General features: G+C 38.4%; 1 protein-coding gene across 1 annotated transcript in view; it reads left to right on the forward strand.

Annotated features, from left to right (window-relative positions):
* Positions 1-27724, forward strand: part of LOC139732297 (ADP-ribosylation factor 1) — a 65776-nt gene that overhangs the window by 37085 nt on the left and 967 nt on the right. The window contains exons 2-4 of the mRNA XM_071643168.1: positions 1033-1286; positions 5752-5862; positions 25955-26079. Of these exons, the coding sequence (XP_071499269.1) occupies positions 1139-1286; positions 5752-5862; positions 25955-26079 (384 nt within the window). The 5' untranslated portion in view covers positions 1033-1138. The remainder of the gene's footprint in view (positions 1-1032; positions 1287-5751; positions 5863-25954; positions 26080-27724) is intronic.

The following is a 27724-nucleotide window of genomic DNA, read 5'->3' on the forward strand; positions in this document are numbered from 1 at the left end:
AGTAATCTTCTCATCCAGCAATGACTGCACAGATAATTCAAAAATTCATAACTTTTGAATAGGTTGTCCGATTTTCCCTAAACTTTCACTAATGTGTCCTAATAGTCTTGATGCACTCACTCAATCCACATGTATATGAAGATGGACATGTCCTTTAAGTTTTAACGAAGCGTTTTGATTATGGCTCAAAATTTTGATCCATATATCTGTTTGTGACCAAACCTGGATGGTCACCACAAGGTCAAAGGTCATAGGCAGGCAGGGTCAATGAACTTCCGGGAGTTAGAAAAAAAAATAATTTCTACGCGAATGGGCAAGACACATTTTGGCTCTTGCCTTGTAAAAGATATTGTGGCCTTATCACCGGCGAATATGGCATGTCTTTCATAGTACATGATGCGCAGGTCTGTGTGCATCAATAGGAATTGTGTGCATAAGGTATACTGTAGAATGCTTATTCACCTCCTTGGTTTACCACATACACACTATTCCTACTGACACAAAAGACATGTACATCATCTGTTTTATAGAATAGGGCTCAGGGATCTTTTTTTTTTTCTACAAATCCATCTTTTATCATGTAACCAGATGACAAAGCTACTGGACACATTTCCTTTGGGCTTGCCATAGATGCCATGATTTTTTTTTTCCACTGGTTGAAATTTACTCGCTGCATACTTTTATTTACTAGACACATTTACTGATGCATGGCTAGCTCACATTACTTACCATAGTAGTATGCGAACACTTGCTTTAGTTAGCAACAACATGTTTACAATGGCTGTCTTCAGTGAGGCAGTGAAGGGCTAGTAAAGATCAAGTTCTTTACCAATCAAATTGCAAGATATGTGAGCAATTCTTTAACATGAATAAATGATGAGAATGAGGTATGAACACAAGTTCCTATTTTTTACATGCTTTGGATAGGAAGGTGGGCCAGAAACTTAACTCTTGTGATTACTGGTACTTCCTTACCAGGTCATTATCATTTTAAGTACTCATTTGTCAATGTTGTTCTGTTTTTACTCACAGGAAAATACGGGAAGGCAAGAGACGGTCACAGCAGGCTCTAGCAAAAGGACCAAAGCAGTGAACAATAAAATTAACTGTGTTACTTGAGAGTAAATATAAGTCCACGATGGGCAATGTTTTTGCAAAACTCTTCAATGGTCTCTTTGGTAGGAAGGAGATGAGGATATTGATGGTTGGACTTGATGCAGCTGGAAAGACAACAATTCTCTACAAACTCAAGCTGGGTGAAATTGTCACAACAATTCCCACAATTGGTAAGTAAACTCGAGGCAGCAGATGGATGTGAATATGAATGCAGAAGCATAATTTTGCTTTATTCTAGTGGATTGAACTGAAGTGCTATATTAAACAAAAGGGTACTAAGTACTAGATTAAAGGGATGGCATCATTTTGGTTGAGAGGGCACTTCAGATTTTTACCTTTTTTGTGAGATAATGAAGATTTACTTCTGAAATATGGAAGAGCATGTAATTCTGATTGGTTTATATCATTTCTGCATTTCTTTTTTCATACATATATGTGACACAGAGTCAATTGAACAAAGTAATTATAACCCCAGCCACACATATTGTGTATGGGGATGTATAGGAATCACTCTGAGGTCAGTTGGCCGGGCGGTCAGTCGGTCGGTCGAGGGGCGGTTGCAAACTAGTGGCTCGAAGTTCTCTCGCTTTTTTTGAGCAATTGACCCCAAATTTGGCATGCATAACCACTATCAAAGGTAGATGATCTCATACACTGTAGGAAGCTGTGCAAGACACTTTTTTTGTCTGTATGGAGCTATGCCATACAATGGTAACTGCACATTTTTATATAAATCATACAGAATATGGCGGCACAAACTACTCTTATTTTTTTGACAATCGACGTAAAATTTGGCATGTGTTATCGCTATCATTGGTAGATGTGTAAGACACCTTTTTGCCACGTGGCAATGGCACATTTTTTGAAAATCACAAAATGTTGTGGATCAAACTACTCCCTCAGTTTTAAAGCAGTTTAGCTGAATTTTGGCACATGTAGTCAATGTAATGTGTAGTTGTGAGTGTTAAGAAATCTGTTGCCATGCCAACTGTAATTTTTATACAAATCCTACAAAAAAAAAAAAAAAATATGTGATTGACCTAACTCAGTTTTTTAGCAATTTAGGCCCATGTGATTAATGTAATATGTAGTGGTGTAAGGCATCTTTTTCATGAGTGTTAAGAAGTCTGCTGCCATGGCAACAGCAATTTTTACACAAATCCTACAAAGAATATACAGGACTGGTGTAATTGACCTAGCCCTAACCAGTTCTTGAGCAATTGGCCTGATATTTGGCTTGTGTGACCGCTATAGAAGGTGAATGTACAAAATGCCTTTTTCTGTCAGGATCGCATAATGCATTACCATGGCAACTGCAAATTTCCATTAAAAATCCTACAAAATGTTGTGCATCAAACTACTCTCAGTTTTAAAGCAGATCAGTTGAAATTCACCATACAATGATCAATGTAATGTGTATTTGTGCAAGACATCTCTTTTTGTGTGTGAAAAAAAAATCTGTTGCCATGGCAACAGCAGTTTTGTATACCAATCATGCAATAAAATATGCAGATTGAGGTAAGTCCCTTAGTTTTTATGCCTCTGCCATGAGGTGTCGCCGGAGGCATTATGTTTTCGGGTTGTCCGTCCTTCCGTCCTTCTGTCCGTAATCAATTTTGTGGACAGTGTAACTATTAGTCGAACTGCCCTAATATTTAAAAAACTTTGGGGCAGTTTTTGTTGAGCCCACCAGAGGTGAGGGGAAACTAAGGGATCGCCTGCGGCATCTGTCTGTCAGTCATCTGTCCGTCCATCGTCTGTCCATCGTCTGTCCGTAAAGCTACAAAAACTTGATTAACTCTCTACTGAGGACTTCAATTTCAATCAAACTTGGAGGGAAGAGTGGTTATGCAAAGTTGCATATTTTATAAAACATGAAGGTCATCTTAAGGTCAAAGGTCATAGGCAGGGGTCATTGAACTTTAGGGCCAAATGTTAAGTTTTCACTCCCTTTTCGATTATGGCTCATAACTTTTATGTACAAGTCCTTTTGTGACCAGACTTGGATGGTAGATATCCCTTGGGGAGTTGAAGGTCATTACTGGGGTCAACAAACTTTTAGGATTCAATGTTACAGTAAGTTTTTACGGTGCGTTTTGATTATGACTCATATCTTTCGATCCATATGTCCGTTTGTGACCAAACTTGGCTGGTAAATGTCCCTTGGGGAGTTGAAGGTCACCACATGGTCAAAGGTCATGGAGGATTAAACATTAATTTCTTATACTTGAATGGGTGAGATACATTTTGGCACTTGCTTTGTTTAATGAAAATCATAGAAATTGTCAGTTTATCTTACTCAATTTTGAGCATTTGACTTAAAGATATGTCACATGTGACTAACAGTGAGCAAAAGACATTTATTCAATATTGAACAATGCATTGTCATGGTAACAATATTTTTTCAATGAAAAGCATACAAAATAATTGCTGATTGAGCTACATTAACTCCCTCAGTTTTAGGTGGGGGTATTAATCACATTGAGTGATAGTTCTAGTTCATGATGTATTGCCCTGGGCACAACTAGTTTGAATTCATGGTAAAATATGTACCTGAAAAAAGTTAGCACATGTTTCTATGTGATTGCATACACATGCATTACATTTCAGGATGAATGAAGACTAATTGAGATAGAAGAATTCCTTGTGAATAAATGATACAGCATTCAAACCCTGGTCATCGGGTGTTAACCATGCACACTCCCATACACGCCAGTTGATGCTGCAAAGTTATAATTTTTTTTAACCAAGGGATGAAAATAGAGCAAAGTCTGAACCCATACTTGAAAATTAATGTTGAATTTAATGAAACTGATTTACAATGTATCCTTTCATTTTTTAATTGCTCCAACAAAATTGTACACTATTCAGATATTGCTTATATCTCTGCCAGTGTTATCTGATATATAGTTTTTAAATGTTAACCATCAAAAGAGGGGAATGTTTTTTTATAATACCTAGTACTAGTGGATAAGATGTCTGTTTGGTGATCAGGGGCCCGTTGCATAAAACTTACCGTTGAATTTCAATGGTAACTACCGTCAAAATTAGGTGTCACGGCCAATCAGCATCAAGGATTATAAAATTTACCGCTAATTTGAAGACTTACCGCTGGAAAGGAGCGGTAAGTCCAGCAGTAAGGGTTTTATGCAACAGGGCCCAGGAATTCGTAGGATTAAATCCTGCCTGTATTTTTTTTAGATATTCATGGCTCGTAGTCATGAGACTGAATTGCACAAAGAATTACATGGTAAAAGAGACAACAATGATTACTCAGCCATTTAAAAAACAATTTTCATCAAATTAACTTTGAATTCCTCTTAGAATTATGCTCTTTCATATGTAAGAAGAGGTTTCACATGAATTATCTAAAAAAATCGTCATAAAAAAAACCAGAAACATGAAGCCCAATCTCAACCGAAACTGCACCATCCCTTTAACTCTGTTTTCCTGTAATTCTCGCTATCGCCAATGACGTAAAAAGTACCCGGATGTGGCTTTTTCGTCAAGATGTAGTGCACTTGGTAGCAAGGGCACTTCCGGCGCGGGGCATAATTTGCACAACGCTAACGTGCGCGTACGTGTACCTTACCTATAGCACAGCGCCGACCACGGATACTAGTACAGTAGGCCCCTGTACCGCCCGAGCCAGCGAGTGGCCAGGCCTGTCATCATACTCGTACACTGTAGTCCCCTCCGGCGGCCGGCCTTGCATCGCATTAGCATGCACCACTGCACACAGCGCATAAGCTAACACATACCCCGGTACAGCGTAGAATTTCTACTGCTTGATCATGCGATCGATGTGCACGCATCACAGATCAGTCATCTCTGCATACGCTGAAAATATGCTGGAAAATATTCACCCACCTGGATATACAGTATATCGTCATGGAATGCCCATCTTTTTTTTTATTTGTTCTCTGTCGAAATGTCGCGAACACAATCGGGAACGAACAGTGATCTCGAACTTATCCTGTCTCCGAAGCAACTTCTTCCAAGTAAGTACGTACAATGTAGGTAGGCCTACTGCCTAGTGCTACTACAGTTACCACTACTAGTAAGTCGCGCGTACACGCACTGCGCTGTGGAGTCACCCGCAAACTTCACCCACGCGGCCACGTCACGTCTCGCTTGCCAGTAAGGGTCCTATTTCTGCAGATTTTTTTCATTCATTGTCGTGCGAACAACACATGGCAGCTTCGCAGCAACAACCAATAGTCGTATTAACAGCAACTTCTTAAGAATGGAGAAATTTCAAATCATATTAAAGCTGTAATTCAAGTCGAGAAAACCGGAAGTACACGTAGAATACAGTCAGTTGTGTGTGTAAATAGCATTAGTCACGTATCACGCGCGTACGAACGGAAGTGACTTTGCTACCGGACTATCCCATAATGCACCGTAAATGACGCTTAAATCAACATCCGGGTACTTTTTACGTCATTGGCGATAGCGAGAATTGAGGAGCCATACATGTACTTCTGGGTGATTACAGCAATGGCATGAGAAAGGCAGAGGCATCCTAGATGACTGTACATGTTGAGCAAATTTCTTGCTTTGTTCAGTGATATCTTCATTTTCATATTTGCATAATTCAAAGTTTTACAAACTGTCATATGTTTGCTATTGCAGGATTCAATGTAGAGACAGTGGAATATAAGAACATTGCCTTCACAGTATGGGATGTGGGTGGCCAAGATAAGATTCGACCACTGTGGCGGCATTACTTTCAGAACACACAAGGTACGTACACATTCCTATAAAATTACCATGTACATTACACATACACACACACACTCAGCAACAACAATGCTGCTTGGAAACTTCTATGCTTCTTCATATTTTGTTGGTGGACTGCAGTTTCATTCTATATTCAGTGAACTCTGTGTATGGTTTAAATGACTACTTGATTCTTTATCAAATTGGCATAACCACCCAAAGTGTCTGTTTTAGCTGTGAAAATGAGGTATAAGAACCTGTTATATATCAGTTTAACCAATGTATAGTACATCAATTTATTCAAAACTTATCAAAACGTTTAATTTTAATCACATCTGCAATTTTATCCGCTGTTTTGTCAGTAGGGTTATGGTAAGATCATGCAAAGGAATGCTTTAAAGAGCTCTTAAGAGAATGTTCAAGTTGTGATTCATGTAATTAAACATTTGTGATTAAACATTTTTCACAAGTCTAAGGTGTAGTTTCTTTTCTGTCTGTCAAGAAAATTTACAAGCAATTATTTTCATAAATGAAGGACTTGATGCTGCTAAGTAAGAAATAGTCTGGGTGCCAAAGCCAAATTTTGAGTTAACCTTTTTGCCATCTGCTAATGTTTTTAATGGTTTTACCCTATTTCGAAGGTGCTGATTCTGAATCTGAATGATGCATCTCCAGTTTCCTTAAGGGTTGTGAGACATTCAAGACGGCCACCAAAATGGCTGCCAAAAACAGATATTAAATGTATTTTTCTTCTAAATGTTGAATTGAAACAATTAATGGCCTTACCCTATTTCAGGGTTCCTGAATCCAAATCTGAATGATGCAGCTCTTGTATCTTTGGGGGTTATGGCATATCTAAAATGGCCACCAAAATGGCCACCAAAACAGAAAACCAGTGTATTTTTCTTCTAAATTATTAAAAATTGGGGGAAACTGATGGTTTCAATCCTATTTTGAAGGTGTTGAATCTTAATCTGGATGCTGCAACATTTGCATCTCTGAGGGTTTTGGGACATTCAAGATGGCCACCAAAATACTAGTAATAATAATAATAATAATAATAATGATAATAACAATAATGATAATAATAATAATAATAATAATAACAACAATAATGAAAACAATAATGATAATAATGATAATGATGATAATAGAGAGACTCTTATAAAGCACTCATTCTACCTAGAAATACACTCGTGGCGCTGTAGAACAGAGTACATATATGCATCACGTTACAACAGTATCACAGAAGATAATAAGAACAATAAACAAACAAACAATATACATGCACATATACATACAGGTAAACAATTGTCAATTTAACCCCCAACTATGCTTGATTCGAGGTACCTGTAATTCTTGTGAGTTTGACGGATGGAGATTTCGTGGTGGTTGGTGAAGATGTAGAGTATTTTGAAAGTAGGCAGGGGCAGATTTGTGCAATGTATGGTAAACAAGAAGAAGAATCTTGAAGTAGATATGTTTTTCTGCATGGCCGCCAAAAACAGGAATTCCCATCCAGTTTCTTCTAAATGGTGAAAAATTAAAACAATTGCGGTTTTATCCTACACTCCAAGAAAAAAGGGTTCTTTTGAGCACCATTCACATTGAATGGTTCTCAGCACTGTCACAATAGCAACACCTTTTTGGTGCTCGTGAGAACCTTTTTAAATGGTGCCTGTCGGCACCTTTTGCAGAAGGTGACCATTAGGACCTTTATACGATGAAATGGTGCTCATGAGTACCATTTGGAAGGTGCCTATGGGCACCTTTTTGACTAAAGAGGTGCTCACATCCTCTGTTTTAAAGGGTGTATATGAGAACCATTTCATTGGAAAAAGTTCTAATGGACACCAATGTTAAAAGGTGCTGCCTGGGACCATTGTAATAGGTTCTCACAAGCTCCAAAAAGGTGTCGCTTCTGTGATAGTGCTGAGAATCATTTAATGGTGGTGAAAAGAACCTTTTTTTTTTCTTGTAATATATGAGTTGATGTCTGTGTATTTTTGGTGTGTTTCACACACAGTGCTGGTAAGGTGCTTCATTGTCACCATTCTTAAAGGTACCTATTTGCATTGAAAATGTGCATCACAAACTCAATTCATGTCAGCAATCAAGCATACGTACAAGACATATTGTACATATCAGCAATACATGAGCACGTCATACATTATTATTGATCTGGAAAAAGCCAAGAATAACACACCCATGCACACACAGTTTCACAAGCATGAATACATGAAATTCACCAGTCTTTTTTCTAGACTTACAACATAATCAATAACTTAAATCCATAAAAATTTACTCTTTTACAAATTCAGAGCGATGTTTTTATTCAGGTTAACTTTTACAATCTAAAGGCAAGGTTTGTATTTGTCATGTTATAATCTATGTCACATATTCTTGATATATTTTCAGTCGTTCACTAATTTTGTTTTTCCACAAATTTGTCATTTGTTAACAGTTCTTGAAGCACCACCACACATCTCTGTACAGATGATATGAAATAGCAAGAGGTGCATCAGCCTTTTGAAGAACAAAATTTCCAGTTCTCTATGAAATATAAAATTCCTGCATGGGTGTACATACAGTAATTGTGTCAGTCTTTAGATGTGCAAAAATCAAGTATATTACTTGAGTAGTATGAAGAACTTTTACCACATGTTTGCTAGTTATGGGTTTTTTTTTAAACACATTCATGCTAAAAGCAAGTACAAAAGGCAAGAAAACAATTATGTTAAACAGGACCTTTGGCATTGTCGTTGAAAACAAACATAATATTTCTGGTATGAATTCATATACTTGGAAGAGGATAAGCTATATGAATTCATATACTTGGAAGAGGATAAGCTATACACTTTTGGTCACAGAACGTGGGGTACTTGAATTAACTTATCTTTGGTTCTATACCAATGGCTATTTTTTTTTCCGTTCTGCAATTCGAAAGCACTATAGACACAATACACAACTGCAAATGCAAAAGAGTATAAATTCAGACTAATCATGACCTCTAACAATTTACAGCATATTCTATGAAAAAAAAAGAAAAGAACATCTGTTATATATTGTGAAGGATGATAAGAATCCCAAGGGGAAAAGAGCTGGGATACCACACCACACAAAGTTTCACAAGCATGAATAAACAAAATTCACCAAACATGCATAAAACATATCTAGCATTTGGGATCAATAAAAATGTACACTTTTTTAAAGGCAAAGCCATAAATTCCTTGGAGTAAACTTTTACAATGCAGACCTAAGGCTGAGGTTTGAATTTGCCGTGTTATAATCTATAACAATATGTTGTTAACATTTGTCATTTGTTCATCAAATTTGACAACAGTCTTTCAAACAGCACCACCACACACATGTATTTCTGCAAAAACAATATAAACTGGCAAGCGGTACATCAGTGTTATAGCTGCAATAAGTTTTACTAATTAGTGTGTAAAGATGCAAACTTTAAACGTGCGCAGAAATCGAGCACATAATGACTGGAGAAGAATAAAGAACATTTTCCACTTATGTTTTTAAAGTTTGAAAGTGCATCAATCTACCATGCAAATACATAGGACAAGAATACAGTTATGTACAATGTGACTTTTGATGATATTACAGTGCGGTACATGACATTATCATCTGTATAGGACGTTTTAGCGGCGCATTAAAAACGCGTATTGTACATTGTAGTGCGCTCAATTTTTACCGTTCAATATCAGAGCATATTGAACGAAATGCATAGGCCAACGTATTAATTCCCCATTACCGTTGTTCTTGCATGAATACAATGTACTAGCACTTGGAAATGGATATGTACACTAGTGGTCACATGATGTGGAGTACATTTATAAATCAACTTTTTTATGCCTCTGCCAACGAAGTGGCCGGAGGCATTATGTTTTCGAGTCGTCCTTTCCGTCCGTACGTCCGTACGTCCATCTGTCCCGTTTTGTTTTTGTTGATATCTCAAGAACCGTGAGGTGGTTTTGCATCAAACTTGGTATGAGGGTATATCCTGGGGGGATGATACTTTGTTTGGATTTTAGGGTCATGGGGTCAAATGTCAAAGGTCACAGGTTATTTTGTGAAAAAAAGGTTGAAATTTCATGTTTTTCTCCATATCTCGCAAATGGTTCAAGGTATCTTCATGCAACTTAGTAGGGTTGGGGGTACCAGCTATCGTCACCCTAAGGATCTGTAGCTTGTTTATTCTAAAAACATAACACAAATTCGCCTAATTCTAACCTCAAATATGCCATAAATACTGCAGTTTTGAATGTCATGACCGTCTCGTTGATTATGAATCTCCGTTTTAAAATAGCGCAATTTTAGTGCGCGCATTCCGTTTTCTTCGCGCAGCTAAAAAGGGTACCTTGCGATCAGCACCCCCTCCCCTCCATAGGTAATACACGTGAATTTCACAGCCATGCGTCGTTACTGAGCGGATGTGTAATAGAAACGTTTTTAGCTTGGTTTGTTAGTTTGTTTTTGAGATTCATTTTCGTTTCTTCGTTTTTATTGTCTTTATAGCTAATGACACTTGATCCCGCGCGTACCTTTTCGTTCTATACGCAAACAGCCATGATACGCAGGGTGCCGATGGGAAGGTACCCTGCCGATAGGTGGTACCCCTACCATATATCGTCTCTGGGGCGACAAGACCTCGTATCTACAAAATGTCAAATGTTCAGGAGAGCTAAAAAACATGGCGGAAAAAGCACTTTATCGAATGGGACAGCCGTTCCTTTGACATGCCATGGTGGCTTCACTTTTGGGGTAAGACAACTAGGATTTGGACAGGACATCACTTGACCGATTGTTTGACCATAAATGCAAAAAAGTCATTTTCACCAAAATTGCAGATACAAGGTCTTGTCACCCCAGCGACGATATATGCATGTACCGATGGACAGTGATTATCTAGGGAAGTTGGGGGTCATGGGTCAAAGGTCAGGGGGTCAAAGGTCAAGGTCAACTCCTCAAAATATCACTACTTTCCTTATATTTATGCAATGCCTGAAGGTTTTTTTTTAACTTGATGTATGCATGTATAACCCAATATATATTCTGTGGGAAGTTTCTTGCCAAAAGGTCAAAGGTCAAAAGGTCAAAGGTCAAGTGAAAGTTTTAAATTGCACTTCTTCCTCCATATCTCAAAAGTAACTCAAGGTATTATCATGAAACTTGTTACATATTTATGCATGTTCTACCTAACAGTGATTCTCTTTGGAACTGTGGGGTCAAAGGTCAGAGGCCAGGTTTAGATAATACTATTTTACCATTTGATACTGAAATTATACTTTTTCTCAATACCTTGAAAATTACTCAATGCATAAACTTATAAAAGGGTCAAAAGTCAAGTAAAAATCATCAGTTCCCCCAAATACCTGCACTCTGACGTTTTAATCATTCATCCAATTGAACCTAGTTCTAGGAAAGTGAACATTCAGCACATTTGTGACAAACCTGTCATTTTAATATTTTGCCAATTGTGTGAAACTGTCATCACACATTGTCAAGACATTGTACTATAGACCTAATAGGAGAACTATGCATCATGGCGGAGGCATACACCAGTCGCCATAGCGACATTTCTAGTTTCTATTGGTTCTACTTGAGTAACTTTTTGTTTTGTCATGCAGTTTTGAAAGCACTTAACTTATCTACACAACAGCAAGACACCAAAAGCACGAATATAAATTTGGGTAAATCATAATCTTTGGCAATTTACAGAATTTTCACAGGCAAAAAAAAAATGATGTGATAGAGACTATCCCTATTATCAATACTAAAATGTAAATTACACAATTAACAGAAACATACAAAGATGTAGTCTTCTTCTTGCTTATGAGGCAGCAGCAGCTAAATAATGTCCCTCAGTTGTTGTAGCCAAGTTACAATATGTGGGGTAGGGTGTGTCAGGTCCATGTTGTCAGGAGGGTGGAGATCAGGGCACTCACTCAAGATGTGTTGAGCAGTCTGTTGTGGTGCACCACACTGGCAAGCTGCTGACGGGCGTAGCCCCCAACGATGCATGGCTGCATTGAAACGCCCAACTCCCGTTCGAATCCGATTTAGAGACACCCACTCACTCCTTGGGAGGTTTGCTCCTGGGGGGACAGATGTATTGGGCATGACAACGAGTTGGGCAGGTCGTTGGGTGTCTTCCCAGCTTGTTCTCCATGTCTGGCAGATGTTGAAGTCTGATCCCCTCAGCGTTGCTGCATGGCGGGAGAAAGGGTGGCGAGACTTCAGTCGCTGATGCCGCTGACCCAGAGTTACAGAGCCCTCAACTACTGTACGTCGTGGAGGAGGTCGTCCGGGTTGCTGGAGGCCTTGGTGACCAGCCTATGTGTGTGATGTTCTCGGCGCATGGGGGCGGGAGCGATGCCTGAGAGAACAGGTAGGAATTCTGTTGGTGTAGGCCGGAGACATCCTGTAATTAATCTCATGGTGTCATTCAGAACTGAGTCAAGTTTCTTGGTGTGAGAGCTCCTACACCACGCAGGGGAGGCGTATTTCGCAGCACTGTATACCAGTGCTAGCGCACTAGTGCAGAGAGTGGTTGCACTGGCACCCCATTTTGAGCCTGCAAGTCGGCGAAGGAGGTTGTTCCGTGAAGACACTTTTCCACTTATGGCCTTGAACTGTTCCTGGTAGGTCAGCTGCCCATCCAACTTCACTCCAAGGTAGGTTGGTGTAGCATTGTATGGAAGAGGTGTTCCATCAAGAATGACACTGAGTTGCCGATTAGCCTCCTTGGTGTTCAGGTGGAAGGCTGTTACCGTTGTCTTGGACATGCTAATCTTGAGTCTCCAGATCCTGAAGTACTTCGCGATTTGCGACATATCTGCAGTGAGGGTATTCTCTACATTTGACCAGGCTCTGTCAGAGTGAAGAAGGGCAAGGTCATCTGCATAGCCATACTGTCGTGAGGTTGTGAAGGGGATGTCACTGATGTATATGTTGAAGAGCAAGGGGGATAGTACAGAGCCTTGAGGAACTCCATTCCGCAGTTGGCGTGGTCTGCTGGACTGTCCATCACTAGTCTTCAGAACGAACCTCCTGTTGGCTAGAATGTTGCAGAGGAACCTCACCATGTGGTGATCAGGGATTGTCTTTAATAATTTCAGAGTCAGACCCTGTTGCCACACAGTGTCATAGGCTGCAGTGAGGTCGACAAAGATGGCGCCGGCTTTGTGATTCTTCTCAAAGCTCTCTTCGATGTCATTGGTCAGCTTGACAATTTGGTGGACTGTACTCCGACCATGGCGGAAGCGCGCTTGTTCGTCTGGTAATTGTGGGTCGACCACAGGTTCTATCCTCGCCAGAAGGAGACGTTCCAGAAGCTTGTAAGGGACACAGAGAAGGGAGATTGGTCTGTAGCTCTTGGGGTCATCAATTGGTTTGTTTGGTTTTGGGAGAGCAATTACAGTGGCTTTTCTCCATATCTTAGGGATGACTTGGTTGGTGAAACAGCAAGAATAGAAATCTGTTAACCACTTCTGACATTTGACCCCGCAATGAATAAGGAATTCCGGTAGGATGTTGTCCGGACCTTGGGACTTTCCACTCCTAAGTAGGGCTAAAGCATTAGCTAACTCCTCCTGAGAGAAGGGGGCCGACAACCATCCATCCACTCCCGGGGCCTGCCATAGGTTGGTAGTCTCCTGTTTCACAGATCGAGTGTGGGCCTTGTCACAGTCCTTGAATCGCCCATTGCTAACAAGTTGTTCCGCGATGGAGTTGGCTGAAACGGGACATGTTCTAGGTTTGGTACTGTTTCCAGTGAGGCGTTTGAGAGTCTTCCAAGCAACTCTGCTAGAGTGAGTGAAGTCTATCCCTTGCACGGTTTCTTCCCAACGTTTACGACGCTTCCCGTCTAGACAATCAATCAGTTCTGAGGCTTTGGTGGAAGCCATGTCTCCAGGTTCAGATCGCAAGAACTGGTTGTAGATAGCATCACATTCTTCGTCCCAGGTGGGGATGTAGTGTCGGCGAAAACCGCGCGGGATGGAATTCGTTGCTGCCTTGATAAGTATATTGCAGAAGTCTGAGTAGGCTTGGTCGATGCCATGGGGAGTTGGTGGAGGGAGATTGCATACGGCTTCATCTACCAAAGTCGAGAATTTTTTCCAGTCGGCCTTGCGGAAATTCCAACGCTTAATAGGCTTGGTTGTGACTGGTTGGACTGGGTTTACCGGTATGAGCAGTGATGGCCTGTGTTGTGACTTGGGAAAGGGGTCTAAGATGATCCGGTGAGGTGATGGGCCTTGAAAGTTGACAAAGGCTAAGTCAGGGTTTGACGTTGTATTCCATCTGCAAGAGTGGAAGCAGTCTGGCTGTTTTGGGTCAAACAGTAATTGGACACCAGCTGTTGAGGACCAATCTTCTAGTGCAAAACCATCTGGATTAGTGGATGAGTAGCCCCATGAAGTACTGTGACTGTTGAAATCTCCAGCATAGATGCAGCACTGAAGATAGGAAGGGTATTTGGCTGGAGTCGAAATGAGGGTGGCTTGTAGATATTTATAATGGTAACCTCTTCAACTAACGTTGCCGTCCACTCCACTGGTGAGTCTGATGGACATGAAACCAATGCTTTCCAACTGTGAGTACTCTTGACAAAAGTTGCAATCCCATGAATTTCGCTTACTGTATGTGCGGCCAGAGTGAAGCCAGGGATCTTGAGATAAGAGCTGTCCTTAGCATGAGTTTCCTGTAGAAGAACTACTGTTGCTTTATGTGTCTGAAGTAACTGTTCAATAACATTGATCTTGGCTTTGGTTAGGCCTTCTACGTTTAGTTGCAGCACGGAGACGCCTTCCTGTATGACATCAAAAGATGCTTGCCCTGATAACCTTGTGTCAGCTTCAGGCTGTGAACATGAAGGATTCATCTTATTTAGAGCTTTACTGTTGCTGCTGCTGTCTCAGATTGTTGTCATTCGCCTGATAAATCAGTCACCTGATCGATCAGTTGCCCCGGGCCCACGACAAGGAGGTTGACAACACGGACCCACAAACACTATTCGGTGCTACCCGATATTCGTGTATTCATAGCTGAAAGTTCTAAAGGAGAGGAAAAAAAAAATTGGACGTGTCCTTTAGCTCTTGTGACGTCACAATAATGAATTGCGTCAAATCTGGCTGCTTACGGGTGCTTTGTGTGCGTTCCTGAAAGTTAGCTGCGATGACTGTAGGGGATGACGTCACAATGAGGTTTGTTGGCTGAAGATGCGCACTTGTTGCATGTTTCTAGCGTATATGCCTAAACCAGCAATATGGGGTTGCCCTCTCCAAAGGTCAAAGTACTGTTCCTTAGTAAAAGCTGCGTTGACTGCACTGTAAATGGTGACGTCACAGTGAGGATTGTTGACTGGTTGCGCACTGGTTGCGCGTGTATCTAAGGAATACGGTTGTTACTATCAATTATAAAAAGCAGCGTTGTGGAGTAACCCGGGTGACGTCACAATGGAGGTCTGCGTTGCAGCTGGATGAATGTGTGCTCGTTGTGTGAGTTTCTGGAGCACAGGCGCCTGTTGCCAGGACTTGATGACAACAAGTTGTTATGGCTTGAAAGGAATCTTTACAGAGTCCAACGATCAAAAATCACACAAAAGTATGATAAAAATGATGATAACTCACTCAAAGTTCTTCCGAAATGAAAATTGACACCCCCAGAGGATTCCAAACTCCAAACTCTTGAAGGGTGTGTATTTTCGTTATCAGCTGAATCCCGGAAAGTAGTTTGTTGACCAGATTAACAAGAGCGCTACAAGCACACGTCCTGCACCGACGAACACGTATAGGTCGCAAAGATGTAGTAATATTGCACTTTAACATATAAGGCAAACACCAAGTTCATTGACTTTTTGACCTTTGACCTTGTTGGCCTTCACCAACATTCCAATTTGACTGGCATCTATGAGGTCATGTACCTGTGGTATGAATTTGGTGGTCATAACTAGAAGCTGTGGAGAGTTATTGAGAGTATAGTGAGGTGCTTGCACCTCGTCAGGGGCCCGAATACCGTCACCCCGCTTGAAATTGTTTTAAGCACACTAAATAAAAATTTATGACCGGGACTGTGTTCAGTACACTTGAAACTTGGCAGGGCCACCACAGCCAAGCAAATTGTGGTGAAAACCGAACAGTTTTTCGCGAGAATCTGAAATTTTAATCGGAATACGTGTTAGAATGCTATCACCACTGTCCCCGCACGCATCTTTTACAAGTATGTCTATGGGAACATCACGGTCACCCGCACACGTCTTTTACGTGCTAAGTCTATGGGAACGCTGGTGACGCGTTGAGGGGCCCCTTCAGCGCACAACTATTCCGCATCGTTCACGTTTGGCGACGATAGCTGCAAATTTTCGATATCGATCAGTGAACGTGTGATTCCATTGGAATTTTCAGCATTTTTCCTGTATGTGAAGGGGATTTCATAGAATTTCAGTGTTGAAATGTGATTCAAATATGAACAAAAATTTAACTATGATGAGGTGCGGGTCACCCAAACATACATCACAGTACTAATCCAGTGCTTATCAAATCAAGTAATGGTCATTTAACTTTTGACCTTTAACTTTGTTGGACTTCACCATTACTGAGTACGTATCTAAATATTATCACCATCTTTAGGTGATGTACCTGTGGTGTGAATTTGGTGGTGATGTTAATATGTGGGGCTCATTCTGAAAAAGAGTGTTTTTGTGATGGAATTTCTCCTTTAATGACGATGTGCTCCAATTTTGCAAGTTCCATTCATGTCCTGGTCAATATTACACAATGACATTTTTTTTTTTTCATTGTATACAAAGATCGTAGGAAATACAGTCAAAGCCCATTATAAATGAATCAATGGAATTTTCAAATATTGTCAAATTATGATTATCAAAATAAAACTTTTCTGTTTTGTGTGTTCCTTCCTCTACCCCCCCCCCCGAAAAAAGAAGACAAAATGTAATATTTGGAGTTCAATATTGCTATTTCCCTGTCAATATTAAGTATTCCTCTCTCCTCTTCTGAGTTCAAAGTAATATATTAATTTCTGGGGGGTTGCTTGCTTTTGGGGGTTTTTTTGCACTAATTTTTAACCATGAATGACTCCATTTCTCAGATAATTGGCATCTAGTCCGACCTCATTTGGTCTACACCCCTCATCCCCCTCCATGCAGTTGATACAAAGTTGTTCCAAAGTGCATATAGTGAAAGATATTACTGTATACGCCATATACTTCACGAGTCTAAATTTTTGCGAATCGAGACTTCCCAACGATTTTGTGAGTGGTTAAATTCGCGATCGTGGAGTACTGAATTGTACGGGGAAATGTATACGTGTACATCACTTTCATATCAGGATCAGAGTCAATATTTTTGCGTGTTTTTAATTTCGCGAATGGCAGCTGACCCGCGAAATTCGCTAAAATAACAACCTCGATGAATATTTGACGTATACATGTACAGTAATCACTGGTACATTGTAAGTTGCAAATATTGGGATCATAACAAAACATATGTCACCCTCCATCACAAAAGCCAACAAAAAGTCACCAGACATAAATTTTTAGTTGACAGCAGATTCTGAAAGAGCAGCTGTAAAATGATGTATATTAATGCAAGTGGACTTCGATACCTACCCTTTCTACATATTTCTATGAGAAATATGTAGAAAGGGTAAATTCTCTGGCAGCATCAGTGGTTTCTCATTGACTCAGCTCATTCTTGGCTAGCCTAGGTTTCTGGCCGATGCTGTCAACGGGCTATACAGGCTAAAATTGTCATTCTGATCGATATATTCTCTTGGTCACCGAGCTCATTCTTGACTAGCCCAGGGTTCTGGCTGATGCTGTCAACGGGCTGTCACAGGCTGTCATTCTGATTGATGTATTGTCTTGGCCACCCAGCTCATTCTTGACTAGCCCAGGGTTCTGGCTGATGCTGTCAATGGGCTATCATGGGCTGTCATTCTGATCGATGTCTTCTCTTGGCCGCCCAGCTCATTCTTGGCTACCCTAGTTTTCTGGCCGATGTTGTCAACGGGCTGTCATGGGCTGTCTCTCTGATCGATGTACCTTGTTCCCTAACTGCACCAGTGACCCCAACACGTACTGGTTACAGTGCCCTGGCTGGAGTTACATGTTCCCTGGTGTCTGTGCATGTGTCCACTTCCTTGACATGTGAATTGAAAGATACTCTATACCTGTACTGGGTTAAAACAAAGCCATTGCTAGTTTAACGGAACACAGCATGACATGACTCCTTACTAAGAACAAGCCTGAAAACATACTGAAGAGATTTTGACCTAGTGTATATATAACTTATAGAACAAATTTCCCATTGCATCTAGACAAGGGAAGCCTAGGCTTTAGCCTATCTAATAAAGTTCATAATTACAATGAACTGATAAAATTCAATAAATGTGCAGATTCTAGACAATAATCTCCTTGGAATACAACTGATTCTGTGATATCCCTGCATTTGTAATTTTTTGCATGCTTGACATCACATATAAACGAGACTAGGATCTAGTCTATGTAACTTTATTTATGGGCACTGGCAAAAACTAAAATTTCAAACCCTAACAATTTGTTGGTAGGGGCCTAGAGCTAGACCATTGATCTAGATCTAACTAGAAACCAGTTAGACATTTTATAAGGTCTAGATTAGAGTTTATACATTAAATGCAGATTCAATGTTCTTGCGAATATGCAATTATAAAGTGCGTCCCACTATATAACCAAGGGGCCAAAAGTTAAAAACAGAGGTCGAGTTCCACTCTCTCTACAAACTAAGTAGACCATGCTTATTTTCCAGTTTTTATTGTAACAAACAACATTCCACTGGTCTACCTCAGAACATTTGTTGCGAAAGCCTCCAAATCCAAGATGGCGTCCAAGATGGCCGCCATACAAATACTGAATTTATTATTTGAAAGATAGAATTCGATAGAAACATCAGATTTCAACAAATGTGTTGTCATATGAAAGAGAATTAAATTTTTCTACAAGTTGATACCATTTTTGTGGGTTATTGTGAAAATGGATTGAGATTTTAAGGAAAAAACACTCATTTTTTGATATTTTTCTGAAGAAAGGAAAATCATGAAAATGCTTGATTCAGCATAAATCAGAGAAAGACTGAAGGATTATCTTGAAACGTTTCAAGAATTTTATTTGACATATAATTGATATTTGGAGAAAATTAGGGGTCAGTACCATATTTGGTTCAGGAGTTATAATGTCAAACTTGAAAACTCACTATGTAAAAATGGCCACTTTAGTTGTGACAAGACCTTGTTGGTCGTAAAGAGAGTCTGCGTGCGCCAAGACTACTACACGCACCACTGGCACTGACGCTTGTAGCAGTGCCAGTGGTGCATGTAGTAGTCTTGGCAAATGCAGACTTTTTCTTTGACAAACAAGAGTTTGTACCTGCAAACTAACTTTTCATACCAAGTGGTAGCTCAGGTGACACTGATTGCTATTATTTCAAAGTAGATTGTTCTGAAGCAGATGAGATGAAGCAAAAAATATCTTTCAAATAGAGGTAGAAGCTTGAAACAACCTTGCTATAGAAAGTTTAAAACAAAATTTGGATCAATCACTCAAAAAATTCAAGATTGCAGGCCATCAAAGCTGTAGTGTATTGCGCCAAGGTAAATGTATTATTTCGATTTTGATACAATTTTGTCTGTTGTGCTATCTATTCATATGATTTTAAATATTTTGAACATTGTAGTGCCATTTCAAACCGTCTTAGGTTTTTATGTAGACATTTTTAAAACCAATGATATTCTACTCCGAAAAAGAAAAAAATCGAGTGGAAGTTTTCATTTTTGAAGGAGTGAATAACAGAAAACTGAATTTAGAGTGAAATTGGAGTGAATTTTGAGTGAAAATTTTCATTTTCACTCATGTTAGAGAGACCTTAGGGATCACTCGTCACTCTTGGAGTGATCCCTGAGGTCACTCTAAAATGAATGAAAATGAACATTTCCACTCTCGAGTGATCCTGATATCTAATATGGGAAAGCATCTACCGATGGCATAAGTTCAGATCAATTGTGACACTATAACCCACATGAAATCAGCCTAAAACATAAAAAAAAAACTTTCAGCATGCTTATTTAGAAACGTGAATAACAGCACGAATAATCAATTTGGACAGTTTTATTCGAACAATATACTGAAAAGTAATTTCGCACAACACATTTAAGAGCAAATTTGAGAAATTGCCGCCATGTCGGATTTTTCGGGGGGGGGGGTGTCTCGGATCAGAAGGGCTTTCAAGGACATCTACGGATCAGACATTATTACACATAATATTTATACCATCATCATTCACGTTTCTACGACAGCAGAATAACATACAAGTAAAAAAGCATATCTTTGATACAGAAGCATTTCTTTTTTTATCAAAGATCGGGCCTTACCCAAACACTGGAGTGAGCTCCACCCCCCCCCCCCCCAACCAAAAAAAAACAAGCAAACAAAGACCCTCAATATGGTTTACACTAGTACAATATCGTTTGGATGTATACAAAGAAACATATAATAGACAGCAATGTAAGAAGATTAAAAAAATATATCAAATTGTAAGTTGAGATTCAATTTTGACGCAACACACTAAAGATATTGTTTACCATTGGGGGAGATATCACATTCGATTTATATGTGCAGGTTAGTTGTATCACAAAACATTCTACCATGTAAAAAAAAATATAATAAAGCCTAAAACATACGGAGATATCACCATTTCTTTTCAAGAAACCATAACCATGATAACTGTTGACAGCTTAGTATTTAAAAAATTATTCTTATCAGATCTATTTAGTATATCTAACAATTGAATAGCATTAACTATACTGATTTAAGTTTGTACATTAGTTGTTCTATCCCTAACTCACAGTTTAGAACTAGTTCGAGGAATTAACTAAAGCTGGGTTTTTGTTTTATTTGCACTAATTTTTTATTTTGATTTGATTTTATTGGTTCCTGCATTATATCATTGCTCATGCAGATACATAAACATATATCATATACATTAATGGTACCATACATATAAATGGATATACATGAACATTAGTTGCTAACAAAGTGAGTTTTTTTATTACCTTTATAAAAACGAAACATAAAAAGTGAATTTTGCAAAAAATTGATATCATTTACCTTTAGTGTTTTTTATTCTACGAACAAAGGATCTGAATGGTCCTGATGACCTGAATTGGTAATGGCAAATAATGCCTTGAACGACAACCTCGATTAATTACCGCCATCTTGAAATTTGTGTCGATACTATTTTTGTCGCTAAATATGACACAATGGCAAAATTTGTGCCAAATTCCAAGCTCCTATCTCTTTTTGGAAAATACTTTCTGTTCAATCTTATCTGCCTCAGAACAATCTACTATGAAATGCTAACAGTAATAGCGACCAGCGTCACCTATCACTTGGCATGAAAAGTTAGTTTGCAGGCACTTGCAAGTCACTAGACCATTACAGTATTACATGTGACCATGGAAACACATTGTATGCAAAATTTATAATGCATAAATATAATTTTTTCAAGTTTTAGATGTTAACGTGTCAACAGTGTGTGATATTGCCTGTAATTCCGTAAATATGAATTATGTATCAATCTCAGTAAATCTCAATCTCAATGGCAGGTTTCAAAATAATTCTTCAGTTCTTTGATAAATACTAAATCATGCATTTTTACATTTCTTCCTTTTTTTCAAAACTATATAAAATATGGATTTCCTCCCCCTCCCCCCCCCCCAAAAAAAAAGAGAGAAGCAAACAACCCCCACCCCATTTATTACAATACACAGCTAAGGTGGTATCAACTTTTAGGAAGTTTTACTCTCCTTCGTATGACATCAAATTTTTTGCAATCCAACGTCTCTATCAAATTTTATATTTGAAATGTTAAATTCAAAAAAATGGCGGCCTATTGGACCGCATCTGTACTTTGGAGATTTTTGCAACAAATATACTGAGGTGTACTAATGGAACATTGCTTAGTATGTTTAATATTATGTATGGTCTTGCTTATAGAGAGAGTGGAACTCGAAAAGTAAGTACGATCTTGGATTTGACCCTCTGTGACGTCTTTGGGAACAGATGCTTGTAAATACATGAAAAAACAAATGTAAAATGGGATTTCAAGTTTGAGACATTATAACTCCTGAACCAAATACAATACTGACTTCTAATTTTCTCCAAATATTGATTATATGGGAAAGATGTTAATTTCTACATGGTTTTCATAAACATTTTTATGCCTCCGCCACGAAGTGGTGCCGGAGGCATTATGTTTTCGGGTTGTCCGTCCGTCTGTCCTTCCATCCGTCCGTCCATAATGAATTTTGTGGACAGGGTAACTATCAAAACCTTTTTAGGTAGCCTAATGAAACTTTACATGTATGTGTATTAGGGGGTGAAGGTGTGCCTATCAACTTTTGGGTGCACATGCTCAAGGTCAAAGGTCAAAAGGTCAAGGTCAAATACATAAAATTTCACTATTTCCACCATATGAGTGCAATGAATGAAGATTTTTTTTTTGAAACTTAGTGTATACATGTATTACGCAATTAAGATTCTCTGGTGAAAGTTTGGGTCGTGAGGTCAAAGGTCAAAAGGTCAAGTAAAAATATCAAAACTTCATCTTTTTTCTCTGTACCATGGAAATTGTTCAAGATATCTTCATGGAACATAGTATCTATACATATACTGACTGGCAGTGATTGTCTAGAGAATTTAAGGTTCATGGGGTCAAAGGTTAGGGGTCAAAGGTCAAGGGCAACACTTCAAAATTTTTCTATTTCCCTAATGTTTATGCAATGCCAGCAGGATTCTTTTTTTTACACTTGGTGTATGCATGTATAACCTAATAGAGATTCTCTGGATAGTTTTTTTTTTCTTTTGTTTTTGCCTCAAAGGTCAGAAGGTCAAAGATCAAGTAAAAGTGCTCAACCAATTTATTCCTCCATATCTCGGAAGTGGCTCAAGTTATCTTGAAACGTACTACATATTTATGCATGTTCTGCCTGACAGTGATTACCTTATGAATTTTAGGGTCAAAGGCCAGATGAAAATGGTAACAATTTACTATTCAATACAGAACTTGCACTTTTTCTCCATACCTTGAAAATTACTCAATGCTTAAACGTATGAATGGGTCAAAGTCAAGTTAAAATCCTTAAATCCCAAATACATGCTCTCCTATTCATCCAATTAAACCTAGGTCAAGGAAGGTGAACATTCAACGCATTTGTGACAAACTTGTCACTTTAATATTTTGCCAATTTTGTGAAAATGTAATCACACATTGTCCACATGTACTATCTAGACCTATTAGGAGAATCATGCATTATGGTGGAGGCATACCAGTCGCCATAGTGACATTTCTAGTTAAATTTGATTTTTTTTTTACTTTTTAGAGAAATATTCATGGTGCATTCTGAAAAATGTCTACATAAAAACCTAAGATGGTTTGAAATAGCATTACAATATTCAGAATATATAAAAAACATAAATAGACAGTAAAAAACAGACAAAACTGTATCAAAATCGAAATAATACATTTACTTTGACGCAATACGCTATGTCAGGTTTGATGGCCTGCAATCTTGAATTTTTTGAGTGATTGATCCAAATTTTGTTTTAAACTTTCTATAGCAAGGTTGTTTCAAGCTTCTACCTCTATTTGAAAGATATTTTTTGCTTCATCTCGTCTGCTTCAGAACAATCTACTTTGATATAATAGCAATCAGTGTCACCTGAGCTACCACTTGGTATGAAAAGTTAGTTTGCAGGCACAAACTCTTGTTTGTCAAAGAAAAAGTCTGCGTTTGCCAAGACTACTACATGCACCACAGGCACTGCTACAAGCGTCAGTGCCAGTGGTGCGTGTAGTAGTCTTGGCGCGCGCAGACTCTCTTTACGACCAACAAGCTCTTGTCACAACTAAAGTGGCCATTTTTACATAGTGAGTTTTCAAGTTTGAGACATCATAACTCCTGAACCAAATATGGTACTGACCCCTAATTTTCTCCAAATATCAATTATATGTCAAACAAAATTCTTGAAACGTTTCAAGATAATCCTTCAGTCTTTCTTTGATTTATGCTGAATCAAGTATTTCCTTTTATCAGAAAAATATCAAAAAATGAGTGTTTTTTCCTTAAAATCTCAATCCATTTATCCTAATAACCCACAAAAATGGTATCAACTTGTAGAAAAATTTAATTCTTCATATGACATCACATTTGTTGAAATCTGATGTTTCTATCGAATTCTGTCTTTCAAATAATAAATTCAGTAAATATGGCAGCCATCTTGGACGCCATCTTGGATTTGGAGGCTTTCGCAACAAATTTTTTGAGGTAGACCAGTGGAATGTTGTTTGTTACAATAAAAGCTTGAAAATAAGCATGGTCTACTTAGTTTGTAGAGAGTGTGGAACTCACTCGTTAAGTAAGCGAGTTTTGGGGGTTTGGCCCTCCGGTTAATAGGTTCAATGTCTTGCAAATTCTCACTGTGTTGGAAGCAATTTAGGCCTAATGTTACATGCAGGTCTATAAACTGTAAACATTACAAGTAAAGACAGCTTCAATCATATTAAGGCTTAACTCACTGAGAAAAGTTACTGGAAACTAATCTAATTTGATTTTGTACCAATGAATGTCATCTAAAATGAGATAAAACCACAATACAGGCCTTGTATTGATATCTATATTGCTTACTGTAAACGTTATGCAGGCCTAGGCCTAAGAGTAGGGTTTCTAGTAAAACTTTATAAGGATGGTATAGTTTTGGTTGAGGCCTAACTTCAGGTTTCCAACATTTTTGGTGAGATAATGACATGCTTCTTCATGATAAGCCCATGATGGATCGTCACCAAACTTGGTAGGTAGCATCCCAACCCCCAGCCCCATTTAAAGAATCTCTGTGCGTGATATCTTGATTCTGCAAAATTGAAAACACGCAAAACTCTTCTTACCCAGCCAAGCACCAAAAAAAAATTTAGTCGCACGAAAATATCCACTTTTACAGTATTAGTGAGTGGTATTATCACGTATGTTTATGCCAGATTCAGGGATGGCTCCCTTGGGGTTAGGACTAAAACTACAGACCACATTTCACATTTTGATCTTCTTTTAGAAAATGCAGGTGCAAATTTTCTACAAACTTACCAGATATTATTGCCAGTGTGATAGAAAATAAATGGAGAATGCTCTCCTGGAGGTTTCCCAAAGCTCCCCAAGTTTGCTACGTGTAGTTTCTTGTGGGTAATAGTCTTCAAGAATGTGTGGAAGGTAAATATGCAATACTCAAGTGACCATGAGACCCCTCCCCCACCCCAGTTTCTTGTTTGAAGTTGCAATCAATCAAATCAAATTGATATCTCTGTGATAATATGTGGACTCGCCCTCCATTTCCTTTGTGCATAGAATCTCATGAAATCTCTTTTCTTTTTTATTAGTTTTGGTTATTGATGATGAAATATGTTGCTTGTATGAGGGTTATATAGAAAATATAATGATTGTATTGAGGGTGTATATGTACAATTGGAAAGTTTCTTGATGGGAAAAACTAAGTCATTTTATAGTTCAGAGCAAATTGGGGATGAGTTCACATGTAGCATTACAATGTATTTTCGAATGATTGCATCTTCTAAAAATCATAATTCTTATCAGTTTTCATCAGAATTTGATCAAACTTACTCTCCTGTTTCTGTAATTTTGTTGATTTCATTCACAAAATTTTCAGGATGGATTTCTCTTTTTTTAGAAGATATAGTCACTATGATATACTAACAAGTTTCTTTTTCTTTTTCAAATTTGATTGTGAAAGGAAATGGTTTGACAAAATCAGTAAACTGGTAACATGTTAAGTGTGAAGATAAGCAAGTGTTCATTGCCAGTTTCAACATCAGAATGCATTGGCTTTTGTTGTCCTACAATGTGATTATAAAAAAAAAAATCAGTGTAATATGGTAACCTTTTTATAGGAATTTACATGCATGGCATGGAAAATTAATCATGAACAGGAGGGAAAATTGTAAGAATGTTATCTGAATATCTTATTCATGTGTTTCTGTCTTAGGTCTCATCTTTGTGATAGATAGTAATGACAAGGAGCGACTTGGTGAGGCAAGGGACGAGCTCACCAGAATGCTGAACGAAGATGACCTTAAAGATGCAAAGCTCCTGGTCTTTGCCAATAAGCAGGTATACTTGCTTTTTTTTAAGTCAGTATACCTCTGCACCATGTGTGCTAGAGCAATGTGCATTTGGGGCTTCTTCTCTTTTTATTTTGGCCTATCAGAGTATGTTTTCATTTATGTGAAACTGGATTGAAAATCAAAAGTACTGTTCTGCTAAGCTAGAGCAGTAGATTTTGACAGGGCAGTGCATTGTATGTAGATTCAGGGGCAAATTTACCTGAGGTCATTTAAGAAAAGTCAAATATTTCAATTTAATTCAATTCATTTGTGCTTTATTTTAATTCAGTTGTTTCCATGCCAAAATCCAATTGATTGCATCAACATTTTGCCAGTTACAGTGTCTGTTGTGAGTATGCTACATGAGGTGCTATTGTAAATTACCTTTTTTTATGCAAAATCTGATATAAGGATGAAAGGTCACGAGAATTTTGATAAATGATAGTGTTCAGTGTAACAATCACAGAGCATGCAGTCATAGTAGTCTGGGTGACAGAGGCTGAACCTTGTTTTACCGCCCACCCAATGTTTTTTTTCAATGGTTTTACCCTATTTCTGGCATGCTGAGACCGAACGCAACTCTTGCATCCTTGAGGGTTTTGATATATTCAAGATGGCTACCAAAATGCCAACAAAAATGGATATTCACATGTATTTTCTTCTAAATGGTGAAAAATTGAAAACATTTGATGGTTTTATCGCATTTTGAGGATGCTGAATCCGAATCTGGATGATGCAAAATGGTTCAAGGTACCTTCATGGAGACTTAGTACAATGCATGCACTGGCTTACAGTAATTATCTAGGGAACTTTGGGGTCATGGTTCAAAGGTCAGGGGGTCAAAGGTCAAGGTCAACTCATAAATTCATTATATCCCTCATATTTATGCAATACCTTCGTGATTTTTCTTAAAACGTAATATAAACATGTATTACATAATAGAGATTCTCTGGACAGTTTCTTGCCCGAAGTGTCAAATGTCAAAAGGTCAAAGGTCAAGTGAATGTACTAAATTTCACTTCTCCATATTTTGAAGTGACTCAAGGTATCATGAAACTCGCTACATATTTATGCTTGTTCTGATTGCTGATATTTTAATATTTATCATTGAAATTCCTCCTTTTCTCCATACCTTGACAATTACTCTATGCATAAACTTATAAAAAGGGTCAAAAGTCAGGTAAAAATCCTCAAATCCCCAAATACATTCAACACATTTATGACAAACCTGTCATTTTAATATTTTGCCAATTTTATGTGAAACTGTCATCACACATTGCTAAGATATTGTACTTTAGACTTATTAGGATAACCATGCATTATGGCGGAGGCATACCAGTCGCCATAGCAACATTTCTAGTTTTTTTATGTTGTGAAGGGATTTCTTTCTTTTTCTCTTAAATTTTTTTTTTTGTGGGTTTCCTCTTTAGATATATGAATCTGTGTGTGTCTACATGTGATATATTATGTGTGACAAGCTAAAAAATGGAAGCTAAATTTCTATTAGCATATAGACCAGTAAATTTTACTGAATATACATGTATTTGTGTATAATGCAGATGTTGCAGAGTTTCGAGGCATAGTGGATTGGCTGATTAAAACCTAGAAAAAGAAGGTTCTCTGTTCTGAAGCTAGAAAAGCAAACAAACAAA

Source organism: Diadema antillarum, unplaced genomic scaffold, assembly GCF_040938485.1.
Source record: "Diadema antillarum isolate AM-2024a unplaced genomic scaffold, OU_Dant_1.0 seq00000411_RagTag, whole genome shotgun sequence".
NCBI classification, from domain to species: Eukaryota; Metazoa; Echinodermata; class Echinoidea; order Diadematoida; family Diadematidae; genus Diadema; species Diadema antillarum.